Source organism: Pristiophorus japonicus, chromosome 6 (assembly GCF_044704955.1).
Source record: "Pristiophorus japonicus isolate sPriJap1 chromosome 6, sPriJap1.hap1, whole genome shotgun sequence".
NCBI lineage: Eukaryota > Metazoa > Chordata > Chondrichthyes > Pristiophoridae > Pristiophorus > Pristiophorus japonicus.
In genome coordinates this window covers 179,869,105-179,884,352 of record NC_091982.1, presented here as the reverse complement: position 1 = coordinate 179,884,352, position 15,248 = coordinate 179,869,105, and the positions used below count along the sequence as shown (strand labels likewise).

At 45.2% G+C, this 15,248-nt stretch overlaps 1 protein-coding gene across 2 annotated transcripts in view; it reads left to right on the top strand.

The window, feature by feature from the left end:
- LOC139265315 (chloride channel protein 2-like) overlaps positions 1 to 15,248 on the top strand; it is a 684,518-nt gene that overhangs the window by 403,580 nt on the left and 265,690 nt on the right. For both annotated transcript variants that reach the window (XM_070882282.1, XM_070882283.1), the window contains exon 6: positions 2,619 to 2,696. In XM_070882282.1, coding sequence (XP_070738383.1) covers positions 2,619 to 2,696 — 78 coding nt within the window. The remainder of the gene's footprint in view (positions 1 to 2,618; positions 2,697 to 15,248) is intronic.

The following is a 15,248-nucleotide window of genomic DNA, read 5'->3' as shown; positions in this document are numbered from 1 at the left end:
TGTCAGCTTATCTGACCCCATTGGGAAATTTAACCCCCAAAATTGGATGGTTTGGGGTCAGATGGAAGAGTAAAGAGTTAAAATTCTGAATCACTTCCCCAACCCACCCACTTCCAGTTTTCACAGAGGCAGAACAGGGGACGGGCAGCCAACCCACTCCAAATGGGGCTTCCGTGCCCCATTTAGAAGCACATTTTTAAATTTAACTTTGGCTGGCCAGGTTTTCCAATCCTCAGGGAACCCGCCAGCTGGAGGAAGACAAGGATTGCTGGATCCAGTTGGTATGTGCCTATCCATTTATCTGCTGGATCCAGTTGGTATGTGCCTATCCATTTATCTGCTGGATCCAGTGTTCCTCCTTCACCAACTCCCTGTGATCAGATAATCCTCCCACCATTCTGAATTCCCATCGACTCCCCCCCCCCCCCCCCACATCCCCACAATGTCTCCGATTCCCAATCCAGCCTTCCAACCACCCCCCCCAACCTCCAGCCCCTGACCCCTCCGACAATCTGCAGCCCATAACCTCCCCTCCAATGATCTGCAGCCCCCAACCTTCCCTCCAATGACCAAGCCCCCAATCTCACCTCCAACGATCTGCAGCCCTCGATCTCACCTCCCAACGATCCAGCCTCCGACCTCACCGACAATCCCTGGCCTTCTCCGCCCCCCCCCCCCCAATCCCCCCATCACTCCTCTCTGTGGCCTGGTGCCACAGGCCTACCCGCCCAACAGAGAGACAGCCTTTCCATTGGGCCAACTGCTGGCGGGAAACGGAGACTAAAAATCCTGCCTTTAAATTCAGTAGGGCCTGAGAGAAACCCATTTTCCCCGGTTTCCCAACCGATTTCCAGCCCTCTTGCTCCCTTCCTGCCTCCAAATTAGAATTCTGGCCCATGCCTTTGGATGAAGTTGCCAAAGGGCAGCATATAGACGAGAGAGAGGAGTGGGCCAAGGATGATTCCTTGCAAGCCTCCAGTGTTAACAATGCAGGTTTGGGAAGAGATGCCATTTCTGTAGATGCTCTGCCTATGGTTGGATAGGTGAGAATGGAACCAAGCGAAGGCAACCCCGCTGAGCAGACAACAGAGGCGAGGCAGTGGAACAGGATGGTGTGGTCGGCCATATGAAAGACTGCAGAAATATCAAAGAGGACAAAAGGGAGATAATACAATACTGTCACAGCCACAGAAGGTGTAATTCGTGACTTTGATCAGTGCTGTGGCAGGTGCAGAATCAGAAACCTGATTGGAGATATTCAAGCATGGGAATTGCGGAAAAGATGGGCACAGATTTGGGAGGCGACAACATGTTTAGAGACTTCAAAGAGGAAAGGGAAGTTGGAGATGGCGTGGTAGTTTGCAGGGACAGAGGGGTGGAGGATGATTTTTTGAGGAAAGGAGTGTTAGTGATTTTGAAAGGGAGGAGATAGTAACTGAGGAGAGGGAGTCAGTTACAATGTCAGCTAGCAGGGAGACCAGGAAGGGAAGTTGGATGAACAGCAATTTAGTAGGAATGGGATCAAGGGAGCAGGAGGTGGATCTCATGGATAAAGTTAGCTCGGTGAGGGCATGAGGGAGAAAGGAGAGAAACTAAAGAAAGATGTGGGTTCAGGGCTCGGGCAGGTGAGCAGCGGAAGGTTTGGTTTTTGGGGAAGGGCAGGGAAGCAGCAGATGCTCTCAATCTTAGTGACAAAAAAGTCACAAAAAGTCCTTGCACATGTTAGACGTGAGGGTGGAGGGGGCAAGGAAGAGGAGTTTAAGATGATGGTTGGTAATGGAGAAAAGGAACCAAGGTTTTCTTGGATCTCCAGAATACTCCTGAAGTAGTGTTATTGTTTCATCTGCTTACAAACATATACACAAATGTGTATCAAGTGTTCTTTCATGACAACAGTGGCCCGTTAAAATAGAGTTTGGGGGGACATATCAGTTCTATTTGTATTCGTGGAAAGATGGGTAAAATATTCAAAGAAATGTATATTTCAAACATTAAAACCTTTCATGCAAGCAATTAGCATGATGTACTTTTCAATGTATAAATTGGCTCAAAATGTAAAATGCCATGACATTAGTATACTTCATTCAACACTTTTAAATTCAAAATCCTTACAGTAATTGATATTTTATTTATTTGAAATTTGATGTTAATCATATCGACCTGGATATTGTATTGAAGAAATTCCCTCAAGCTACACTAACATCTTTATAGAAACATAGAAATTTACAGCGCAGAAGGAGGCCATTTTGGCCCATCGTGTCCGTGCCGGCCGACAAAGAGCCGCACGGCCCTCGGTCAGCAGCCCTGAAGGTTACATATAAACCAATGAACAATGGCGGAAAGGTAAAGAGCACCCAGCCCAACCAGTCTGCCCTGCACAACTGCGACACCCCTTACACTAAAACATTCTACATTCCACCCCAACCGGAGCCATGTGACCGATATTTAGATTTTTCTGTATATTAGCTTGTGGGCATCAGCCTTTGGTGTGGCTCCAATTGAGATAACACCTTTATTTTTACCTTGGTAATTTTACATTGTTTGACCTCTACTTATAGACTGGATGCTTTGGTTGATGTTATTTATATCTAACTTTGTTTTCTCCCTCCAATCCGCAGGGACCTTTCGTTCACATTGCAAGTATGTGTGCTGCATTGCTGAGTAAATTCATGTCCCTGTTTGGTGGGATTTATGAGGTAAGACTTGTTACATATTGAAAGAAGGACAGTCATGTCCCATTTTATTTACAGCCATTGCACACTCTTGTTTCTACACACGCTTCTTTGTCTTCATTTATTTCACCATCTCTAACTAAAATTTTTGCAATCAAAAGACTTTTGAAATCCAAACTTGCTGTCATTTAACCATAATTTCCTGATTTATCTCCTGTCCTACCTTTCTTAACCATGATGATGTCTTGCACTAAATATTTTGCACTTTCACTTTGATTTCATAATAATAAAAAAGATAGATTGGTAGTATTTTGGAATGGCACACACTTTGAGAGCTGCCTGATGGGCTACACAACAACAACAAATTATATTTATATAGCACCTTTAACGTAATAAAATGTTCCAAGGCGCTTCTCAGGAGTGTTATTAAAAAAAAAAACATTTGATATAGAGCCATATCAGGAGATGTTCGGGCAGATGATCAAAATCTTGGTCAAAGGGGTAGGTTTTAAGGAGAGTCTTAAAGGAGGACAGAGATGTGGAGAGGCAGAGAGATTTGGGGAGGGAATTTCAGAGCTTAGGTCCTAGGCAGCTGAAGGCCGCCACCAATGGTGGAGCAATTAAAATCAGCGATTTTCAAAAGGCCAGAATAGGCAGAGCGCAGAGGTCTAGGGGGATTATAGGGCTGGAGGAGATTAGAGATAAGGAGAGGCAAGGCCATGGAGGGATTTGAAAACAGGGATGGTAATTTTAAAATTGAGACTGGGAGCTAATGTAGTTCAGCAAGCTCAGAGGAGATGGTGCGCGTTAGCACACGGGCGGCAGAGTTTTGGATCACCTCAGCTGTGGCTCAGTGGGTAGCACTCTCGGTCTAAGTCAGAAGGTTTATGGGTTCACATCCCACTCCAGAGACTTGAGCACAAAAATCAAGGCTGACACTCCAGTGCAGTACTGAGGGTGCCGTCTTTTGGATGAGGCCCCATCTGCTCTCTCGGGTGAACGTAAAAGACCCCATGGCACTATTTCGAAGAAGAGTAGGGGAGTTATCCCCCGTGTCTTGGCCAATAATTATCTTTCAATCAACATCTAAAACAGATTATCTGGTCATTATCATATTGCTGTTTGTGGGAGCTTGCTGTATGCAAATGGACTGCAGTGTTTCCCACATTACAACAGTGACTACACTCCAAGAAGTACTTCATTGGCTGTAAAGTGCTTTGGGACGTCTGGTGGGGGTGAAAGGCACTATATAAATGCAAGGCTTTCTTTTTTCTTTCTTTCAAGTTTATGGAGGGTAGAACCAGGCAGAGCCAAATCAGGTTGTGGAACCCGGCAGCTTGAGGCTTTCAATTCTTTTTATAGGTTGATCAGTGAGTGCCATTAGGACCGGAGTGGAGCAAGAAAGCAGCTCCAAATGGCAGGAGGAGTTATTTAACATGTGGAGAACCAGCATTTCAAGGGTCGACCAGAGAGTAGTTTACAGTTTCTCAATGCGAAGAGTAGGGACACCTTAAGAGCCAAGGGAAAGCAAGAAAACAGCTTGTTAATAGGCAATGGCATCCACTTGGGGAGTGGGAGAAGGTAGCTATTATAAAGGTTGATGTGACAGTACCCATTGACAAAGTTAAGGAATGGATTCATAAGCAAGGTAGTAGGGGAGCTAAACTGGAGAAGGGAGCGATAGACCAGGTACAGGGGAGTATGTATGTGGACAGGGCCAGCATGAGCAGCAAGGTGTCAGACATGAGCCAGTGTTTCGTTTCTAAATATATTTATATAATGCAGCCACATCAGGGCCAACAGAGCCAGAATATGCTGGTGAGTTCATTGGACAGTTTAAAGAATACTGTAAACCTAAAATGACAAACTTACTATTGCTTTGTAAAGCAGAGGCTGTAGAGTTTATTCACAGACTGAATCGCTGAGAGACAAGGAATCAGCACGACAGGGCCCCCAGTGGTGGGAGGCCTGCAACTACATTGTGATAGACTGGGAGAAATTTTCTCGTTTCCCATTGGTGTTTGCATAGGGATTTTCAAATGTTAAATGTTACCATGAAAATCATGACTTAAAATCATGACACTAGAAGCAAGGTTCTGCAGGTAGGAAGATATTTTGCTGTGACGTAGGCAGGGAAATTCCTCACCACTGCTCCTGCTCTGCTAGCATTGCATTAGTGCGACGGAAACCCGTTGGTGCACGTAGATGGGATCTTTCACTGCACTTCTGGCAAAATCATGGCAGTGGAGTGGGAACAACACCATGAAATTTCACACCATAGATGTATCAATGAGTGGGAGAGATTGTTAAATCCTGAAAAAGTACCATGCAATCAACACTATTTGATGTTATGAGGCATTCGTCCTTTTGTAATTATCATCCCACATCAAGGCCTGTACCATTAATACCAATAATGACTAAACATTGACTAACCCCTCCCCCCATTCCTACTTTGCCAAGGTTCTTCTTTTAAACTTTCATTTTTTGCCCATTAGTAGACCAGGGGCCGGGGGCGAGTTGTGGGTCAGTAAATCAATGGGTGAAACCTTGTGGAACAAGCTGAAGTTGAGATAACAGAGCGATCTGTCACTGATGAGAGAGGTGACAGTGGATAGACAGTTCACTTCCAAACTTCATATAGCTCAAAAGTGTCTTCTAAATCCTGAAGGCTTCAGCTTCTGAGATTGGAAAGTGAACAGATGTGAAATTGTAGCTTTTATATCACTTCTGAAGCTGTCAACCAGTCAAAGCAATAGTCACTGAGAATCTGTCACACTTACATGACCTGTTTCCCGAAGGACATGAACCTCGTAAAAAAACTTGGAAAAATAGTAAATACCTCAAAATTTATTTTTTAAATACCTTTAAAGTATATCTTAATGATGTTAATTGGCTGGCCCACTGCTTGGTGTCAGTTTTGTGAACCGCAGCCAGACCAGGCACTTTGGGAACTTATAAGGAGGCGGGTTCAGAGCGGACTTCTGCCCCGCTGTCAGTCACGGCCATTTTGACAGGGGTCCCGCCTCCAAACCCGCACATGTCAGGGCTGGTAAGATTCTGGAAGAATGTCAAACAAGATGTGCCAGCAGTAAAAGTAGGTGCTTGTGCAGTAGTACAAGGATTTGTATGTCTGAATGTATGAAACACTTGGGCAGATACTGCTTAGATTTAAGAAGGAAGGTATGCATAAGGAATACAATCTGAAGGGGAGTGACCCATACAAGTGGAAAATTAAAAGAATGCCCATAATCTAACCAACAATAATAAACATAGGCAGATTAATGGTCATTATAATGTTCTGGAAGGTGTCTTGCAGAGAGGATGAGGGAGGAAACAATGCTATAGAAAAATAAGTAAATGTCAAGGCTGTGAAAGTGGTATACATGATCGGTCTGGAAGAAAAACTGATGTATTTGGTGTAATCGGTAATAGAACAATAGACCGAGCAGAGGATGACCATTTGGTCGCCCACCTGATTCAGCTCATGTGTCTGTTATGTGATATATATAATACATATAATATATATGTATATGTTTTGTACAGGTTATAACAGAAAAGTTGAGACATATTAAGAGTGATTAATCATTGCATCACAAGCAAAAAAATACAGTTTTAAGTTTGGTATGATTTTAATTGGCTTTCACGGGACATGCTATACGGGTGTGAGGTCACTGTGTGAGATGTAGCATTATTTTCAGTAACTGTGGGATCGCCTATCTTGGCATGTCTAATGAAGCCATTAAACAATAAGAGTTATTACTAACAGCTTTGACTCGATCACACTATGTAAATGATGCTGAACCCTGAAATAGACGGGGCGGTGGGAGATGGGGACTGGTAAGGATACTACACATGCTAATATCGCTTATGACAGAGCTCATAAACGAACCCTCATATGGAAATGAAGGCTCATATTTTTTCAGTGTATTACATTTGTCTTTTTTGGTAAACTACATCCTTCAGATAAATAAATTATGTTGACCGTGCTCTCCTCAAATCCAGGATTCGTGCAATTAATTTGCTGAGTATTGGATATTCCTCCTTGTTTGTTTCTTTTAAAGTTAAGAAGCAAATAACATTGACATTCTAGTAATACAATTATTTGTTTTTTCTAATTTTGTCATTTTTATCCTTTCCCCAATTTTCTCTTCTCTCTCAGTCCCCAGAATTTGGGTTACTTTTTTTTTGATCGAGACTGTGTAGTGGTTCAGAACATAAATATCCTCTCAGCTCTTGTCAATGTCACTGAGGTGAAATATTTAACACCTTAGCCATTCCTTCATTCTCGAATACAAAATGGTGCCCTTTGACTTTGTGCTTTCAGCTCTCTTAACTATCCTTTTACTTCTTGAGTGCTTACCGTTTCCTTTTATGTTCACAATCATACTTCTTTCATGCTCCTTAGCTTTCTTAATTTCTCATTTTGCTAACCTACTTTTTCTCAGAATTTACTTTTATATTATCCCTCTTTATTTATCATATGCCAATGTTTTAGCCTTATTTTTGCTCCAACCCTTTGATTTATCCATGGAACACCGAACTTTGACCCACCTCCTTTACGTCTAATCACTTATAGCTTATCCATTTCATTGTTAAATATCTCCCACTGCTGGTCCGATATTTGCTCCACCATTTATTTTGCAACCAAGTACTCTGGGCTACGTACCCTTTCGTCCCATTGAAATTGGTTAATTTTCAGTCCAATGCCACTTTATCTTTATCTATTTTCAGTGTGGATTTATTTTTAGGTGATAGTCACCATTTCCAAATGTCCTCCTATTTTCAGGTTGCTTACATGTCCTGCTTTGTGACTCTTGTCAGTCAAAAAGATCAACAGCTTATGGTAAACCCTCTACTATTTCCGGTGCATATCTGAAGGGTTCATTGTTCACCATGGGGTCTGCTATTTAAAAGAATTTCACGTATACTGTCACGTTTTGGATCATAAGGAGTGTGGGTTTGCTTTTGGCAATGGACTTCTGCACAGGACACAAGAAAAAGTATCTGGAGTTTGTAGCACCTTGCTTATAACACAAATGGATTGGCACAAGAACTGTGCTGTATATGGACTGCACTTGTTTATGAAGTAACTGAATAACCCATGTTTCAATAAACATGGATATAAACGTTGCGAATGTGGGTCATTCACTTGAGTAAAGATTCAAATACCAAGGGTACAAGTTTAAAAAAAATAGGAAGTTACGAGTAGGAAAGGAAGTTTGCTTGAATTTTTTTTAATGTGAAGAGTAACAGCCTAGAGACAAATGTTTACAGGGAATTATCATAGGCAGTCCCCCGGAATCGAGGAAGAGCTTCCACTCTTAGCATGAATTCTTAGGTGCCTGTACAGTCCAATACAAGAACCACCGTCTCTGTCACAGGTGGGACAGACAGTGGTTGAAGGAAAGGGTGGGCGAGGAGTCTGATTTGCCGCACGCTCCTTCCGCTGCCTGCGTTTGATTTCTGCATGCTCTCCGCGACGAGATTCAAGGAACTCGGCGCCCTCCCGGATGCACTTCCTCCACTTAGGGCGGTCTTTGGCCAGGGACTCCCAGGTGTCAGTGGGGATGTCGTACTTGATCAGGGAGGCTTTGAGGGTGTCCTTATAATGTTTCTGCTGCTCACCTTTGGCTCGTTTGCCATGGACAAGTTCCGAGTAGAGCACTTGCTTTGGGAGTCTCGTATCTAGCATGCGAACTATGTGGCCTGCCCAGCGGAGCTGATCAAGTATGGTCAGTGCTTCAATGCTGAAGATGTTGGCCTGGACGAGGACGCTAATCTTTGTGCGTCTGTCCTCCCAGGGGGTTGCGGAGGCATCGTTGGTGGTATTTCTCCAGCGACTTGAGGTGTCTACTGTACATGGTCCATGTCTCTGAACCATACAGGAGGGTGGGTATTACTACGACACTGTAATCCATGAGCTTAGTGACAGTTTTGAGGGCCTGGTCTTCAAACACTCTTTTCCTCAGGCAGCCGAAGGCTGCACTGGCATACTGGAGGCGGTGTTGGATCTCGTCATCAATGCCTGCTCTTGTTGATAGGAGGATCCCGAGATAAGGGAAGTGTTGCACATTGTCCAGGGTCGCGCCGTGGATCTTGATGACTGGGGGGCAATGCTTTGCGGTGAGGACAGGCTGGTGGTGGAGGACCTTTGTCTTCCTGATGTTACTGCTGTTGTCTTTTGTACGCCTCAGTAAATACGTCGACTATGTCCTGGAGTTCAGCCTCTGTGTGTGCACAGACGCAGGTGTCGTCTGCATACTGTAGCTCGACGACAGAGGTTGGGGTGGTCTTGGACCTGGCCTGGAGATGGTGAAGGTTGAACAGGTTCCCACTGGTTCTGTAGTTTAGTTGCACTCCAGCAGGGAGCTTGTCAACTGTGAGGTGGAGCATGGCAGCGAGGAAGATTGAGAAGAGGGTTGGGGTGATGACGCAGCCTGCTTGACCCCAGTCCGAATGTGAATTGGGTCTGTGCTGGATCTGTTGGTAACTATCACGGCTTGCTTGTCGTCATATAGCAAGCAGAGGATGGTGACTTACTTTTGGGGGCATCCGAAATGGAGGAAGACGCTCCATAGACCCTCGCGGTTGACAGTGTCAAAGGCCTTTGTAAGTTCGAAGAAGACCATGTATAAGGGCTGGTGCTGCTCCCTGCATTTTTCCTGCAGCTGTCGCGCTGCAAAAATCATGTCCGTTGTGCCCCAGAGGGGACGAAATCCGCACTGTGACTCCGGGAGGAGTTCCTTGGCCACAGGGAGAAGACGGTTGAGGAGGACTCTAGCTGTGACTTTCCCAGTGGTTGATAGCAGGGAGATTCCTCTGTAGTTGCCGCAGTTGGACTTGTCCCCTTTTTAAAGATGGTCACGATCACTGCATCTCTAAGATCTCCCGGCATGCTCTCCTCCCTCCAGATGAGAGAGATGAGGTCATGTATTCGTGCCAGCAGTGCCTCTCCGCCATACTTCAGTGCCTCAGCAGGGATTCCATCCGCTCCCATAGCCTTGTTGTTTTTTAGCTGGCTTCTGGTTTTTTCTACCTCATGCAGTTTTGGAGTTTCACTGAGGTGGTGGCGGGTAGCATGCTACGGAATGGAGTCGAGAACACTCGAGTCAAAGGCAGAGTCTCAATTGCGGAGATCATCAAAGTGCTCCTTCCAGCGGGTTCTGACTGCCAAGGTGTCCTTGATGAGTGTTTCCCCGTTCTTGGCCAGCAGCGGGGTGGGGCCTTAGGTGTTTGGACCGTAGGTGGCCTTGACTGCGATGAAGAATCCTCCCAGCCAGCTGCTGTATCTCCTTTGCTTTCTCCATCCACCGCCTGTTCTTTAGGTCACGGGTTTTTTGTTGGACCTCAGTCTTGAAGTCTGTAATGCTGTTTAGCTGCTTTCGAGTTGGGTTGTTGTTTAAGGCTCAGAAATGCCCTGCGCTTGCATGCAACCTATTAGCTCTTGAATCTCCTGATCATTCTCATCAAACCAGTCCTGGTGTTTCCTGGTTGAGTGACTGAGTGTCTCTTTGCAGGCACTGGTTATGGAGGCTTGGAGGGCAGATCAAGCGCTGTGGGCATTCTGCGTCTCGGGGTCATCAAGGTTATTTCCCACCGCAAATTCCACTGCAGTAATTATGGAGTGAAGTTTAGGAGTTGGATAAAGTGTTTTTTAAAGTAAGCATTTTTTTTTTACAGGGAAGACCATTGAATCAAATAGTATAGCTGGAATCAAGAGTAATTAAATGAGTTTTCAGAGACAGAAGGATCTAAGGATATGGTGAGGAGGCTAGTTGGGTTGAGATCAATCAAAAAGGATAGACTTATTGGATGCAATGACCTTTTCTTCTTTTGATAAATTTTTGCGTATTAGCCATCTGTACCATTGTTTTACTATTTTTCATTATGTAAACATGCAGCAGGACTCATCGTTACTGTTTCTTGAACAGTACGTTGCGGAATGAACCAGGGAGTAGGCTATCTTAGATCTGATACTGTGTAATGAGACAGGATTAATAAATGATCTCATAGTAAAGGATCCTCTAGGAATTAGTGAAACTGGGGAATTAATGATGGAGAACAAGGAAATGGCAGAGACGTTGAACAAATATTTTGTATCGGTCTTCACAGTTGAAGACACTAACAACAAACATCCCAATAGGGGATAATCAAGGGGCTATAGGGAGGGAGCAACTTAATACAATCACCATCGCTAATGACTTAGTACTCGGTAAAATCATGGGCCCAAATATCCCCAGGAGTTGCTCCGGTTTTTTTAGAGCAACTTGATTTTACTGGAGTATCTTTTTAGGTGCAATTCTGGCCATTTAATTTGCACCAGTGTAAGTGAGTTAGTTAGGTTTTTTTTTAGTTTAGTGTTTTTTTTTCAAAAGGACATTACCAGCCACTTATGCCTGTTTTGGCCATTAAAGCAAGTTTAGCAGCTGAAAGTTACTCCAAACTAACTTAGGCCAGCGTAAGTGGGCACTCTTGTACGTTCAGAAAAACCTTGCGGTGACTTAAGAAATCAGCGCAGGCAGCCAGAGATGGGGCGGGTGGCGGGTCGGAGTAGGGGAGTGGAGGGTGGTGGAAGGGACCTTGCAAAGCACTAAATACCTTCACAACAACATTAAAGAAGCATAAATACATTTAAAGCACCAAGCACTAAACAAAGCAGTACATTTGCACCAAGCACTAAACAAAACACAAAAAGTAATAAGCAATTAATTAACAAACAAAAAATAGAAGGAACCCTGCACCTAAAGCACCAAGACCAAAGTAATGAGCAATCAATCAGTAAATAACAAATTAAAAAATAGAAGTCCTACCTTAGGGAACACAGCGGGCCGCCGATGAGCGAGCCCATTTGGCCAGGGCTAGGGACGGCATGCTTTGGGCCCCTCCCACACAGCCTGCAGCGCGCACTCACAGATTCGGCCTGCCAGGAGCTACTGCACATGCGCGCAGACTCTAGCGTGCATGTGCAGAGTTCCCGGCACTGTTTTCAGCGCTGGGACCTGGCTCCGCCCCCAATCCACTGGGCCACGCTACGCTACCACCGAGGAGTGGCTGGGGAGCGGTCAGAATCGGGAGGAAGGTTTTCGGCGCGCTTGGAGGCGAACAAAAGCGCCGTACCTCGGGTGAGGGCGCCAGAAAAAGGGGTTGGGGAAATTTGAGCCCTATGGGCCTAAATCTCTCCATGAGTTACACCGTTTTTTTTTGGTATAACTTGATTTTTCTGGTGTATCTTTTTAGTTGCAAATATGGCCATTTAATTTGCGCCAGTGTAAGTGAGTTAGTTAGGTTTTTTGTTAGGTCAGTTTTTTTTTTAAAAGGGGGCGTTCCCAGCCACTTACACCATTTATGCCAATTTGGCCAGAAAAAAGTTGTACTAAACTAACTTAGGGCAGCGTATGTGTCCACTTTTTTTCAGCACAGAAAGACCTTACTTACAGTTAAGGAATTGGCGCAAGTAACTACATTTCAAGCACCACCAAGCATCAAACAAAGCACAAGCAGTAATAACCATTCAATAAAAACTAAAGAACTGAAGTAAATAATTAAATTAACAAATAAAGAGCTGAAGTAAATCCTACGTTTAACTAAACTCGGCAGCGGCTGGTCGTGCGAGAGTCCCTTCGGCCTGGGATAGGGACTCCCGCATGGCCACCCCACCGACTTTCAACCCTTTTCGGGCGGGAATTTTTTTCCTTTTTGCCCTTTTTTCGGGTTTTTGGTCGGGCTTTAAAATTAGCCGCCTGAAACCTGGCAGAGGCATGGGGCTTTGGCCGCAGACGACTCCATTTAGCCCCGAAAGGAGTTCAGAGATCGGCCGACTCGCCCGAGTTCAGCCCTGGGGTCGTAGGTCATAGGCAGAAAGGCGCCGGCATCTCCAGCACAACAACACGCACATCGCTGTCCTCAAGACTAGCCCGGGCGGGCTAGTACAGGCGGACGGACAGGGGGTGGGTGCCCGAGTGTGCTGGAGCCCGGGCTCGGCTCACACCATTCTGGAGTCCCGATTCAGAGAGAGAGAGAGAGCGCCAGAGGGCCAAGCGACATTGGAATGAGAGAGAGAGAGAGAGAGAGAGATAGAAAGGCCAGCAGCAGTGGCTGGGCAGTGCGGAGTGTTGGAGGATAAAAGCAGGCAGAAGTGACGGCGGCGAGACATACGGGGACTGACTTGGGCGCACGCTCAGCGGTCGGCCAGTGTGCTAGAGCCAGGTGGGCCACGTGTGGAAGGACACCGAGGTCCAGCGCAACACATGGCACTGCAGAGACTCTTTGGCAAACCGTCACCCAAGCAAAGGAACGCAAAGCCAGCCCAGCATGGCAAGGGACGTCGCTACACGACAAACTATCCTCGGTCCAAACCACTAGACTGCAGCCAAAGACGACCAACCTCTCCCCCTCTCTCTCGCCCCGATCAAAACTCAGTCGCACCAACCTGTTTCTTGCGGCCGGTCTGTGCGGCAGGCCATTCAGCCTGGGATAGGGGCGGGACGCGTTCGGCAGGCATCACCATCACAATCATGGAACGGAGCTACTGCGCATGCACGACTGCTCTACTGCGTACGCGCAGGTGTTGGCACTGTTTTCGGCGCAGGGCTGTGGCTCTGCCCCCCACTCCATGAGGAACGCCGCGCCAGGACCCTGGACACACAGCAGAGCGGCCAGAATTGTGAGTACGTTTTTCGGCGCCGTTTCCAGTTCACACAGTCGCCGCATCTCGGGAGAGTGCGCCAAAAAAAGGGGTTGGGGAAATTTGGGCCCTCAAACCAGTTAGCCTAACACCTGTCGTTGGGAAATTGCTGGAGTCCATTATTAAGGAAGCAGTAGCAGGACATTTGGAAAAGCATAATTCAAATCAAGCAGAGTCACCATGATTTTATGAAAGGAAAATCATGTTTGACAAATTTGCTGGAGTTCTTTGATGATGTAACGAGCAGGCTGGATAAGGGGGAACCAGTGCATGTGGTGTATTTGGATTTCCAGAAGGCATTCGATAAGGTGCTACATAAAAGGTTACTGCACAAGATAAAAGTTCACAGGGTTGGGGGTAATATATTAGCATAGATAGAGGATTGGCTAATTAACAGAAAACAGTTGGGATAAATGGGTAATTTTCCAGTTGGAAAACAGTGACTAGTGGGGTGCCACAGGGATCTGTGCTGGGTCCTCAACTATTTACAATCTATATTAATGACTTGGATGAAGAGACCGAGTGTAATGTAGCCAAGTTTGCTGATGATACAAAGATGGGTGGGAAAGCAAATTGGTTGGAGGGCACAAAAAATCTGCAAAGGGATATAGACAGGTGAGCGGGCAAAAATTTGGCAGGTGGAGTACAATGTGAGAAAAAATAGAAAAGCAAATTATAATTTAAATGGAGAAAAGTTGCAAAGTGCTGCAGTACAGAGGGACCTGGGGGTCCTTGTGCATGAAACACAAAATGTTAGTATGCAGGTACAGCAAGTAATCAGTAAGGCAAATGGAATGTTGGCCTTTATTGCAAAGGTGATAGAGCCTCAGAGGAAGCTGGGTCATTGACTAAATTTAAGATCGAGATAGACAATTCCTTAACCAATCAGGGAATAAGGGGTTATGAGGAGCGGGCAGGGAAGTGGACCTGAGTCCATGATCGGATCATCCATGATTGTATTAAATGGCGGAGCAGGCTTGAGGGGCCGAATGGCCTACTCCTGCTCCTATTTCTTATGTTCTTGCGTATAAAAGCAGAGAAGTCCTGCTACAACTATACAGGGTATTGGTGAGGCCACACCTAGAGTACTGCGTACAGTTTTGGTCTCCGTATTTAAGGAAGGATATACTTGCATTGGAGGTTGTTCAGAGAAGGTTCACTAGATTGATTCTGGAGATGAGGGGGTTCACTTATGAAGATAGATTGATTCGATTGGGCCTATACACATTGGAGTTCAGAAGAATGAGAGGTGATCTTATCGAAACATATAAGATAATGAGGGGGCTCGACAAGATGGATGCAGAGAGGATATTCCACTCATAGGAGAAACTAAAACTAGGGGACATAATCTCAGAATAAGGGGCCGTCCATTTAAAACTGAGATGAGGAGGAAATTCTTCTCTGAGGGTTGTAAATCTATGGAATTCTCTGCCCGAGAGAGCTGTGGAGGCTGGGTCATTGAATATATTTAAGGTGGAGATCGACAGATTTTTGAGCGATAAGTGAATTAAGGGTTAATGGGAACGGGCAGGGAAGTGGAGCTGAGTCCATGATCAGATCAGCCATGATCTTATTAAATGGCAGAGCAGGCTCAAGGGACCAGGTGGCTGACTCCTGCTCTTATTTCTTATATTCTTATATTTCAGTGTTGAGTGGCTGTGGAATTCCAAGACAGGACAAACTTGATAAAAACAACAAAAGAATGCATTTACCATCACCATATAGGTCCTTTCAAAAGTTATCTCTTTATTCCATTTATACAGTTTGGCATAAAAGAACCCTTATTAAGTATTTCTATCGTTAGAAAATATTTTTGATCATATACATCACGTTCATAAGACTGCAAAATTGATGATGTTGCACATTAAATACCAGAATGCTTGGTTACAGCT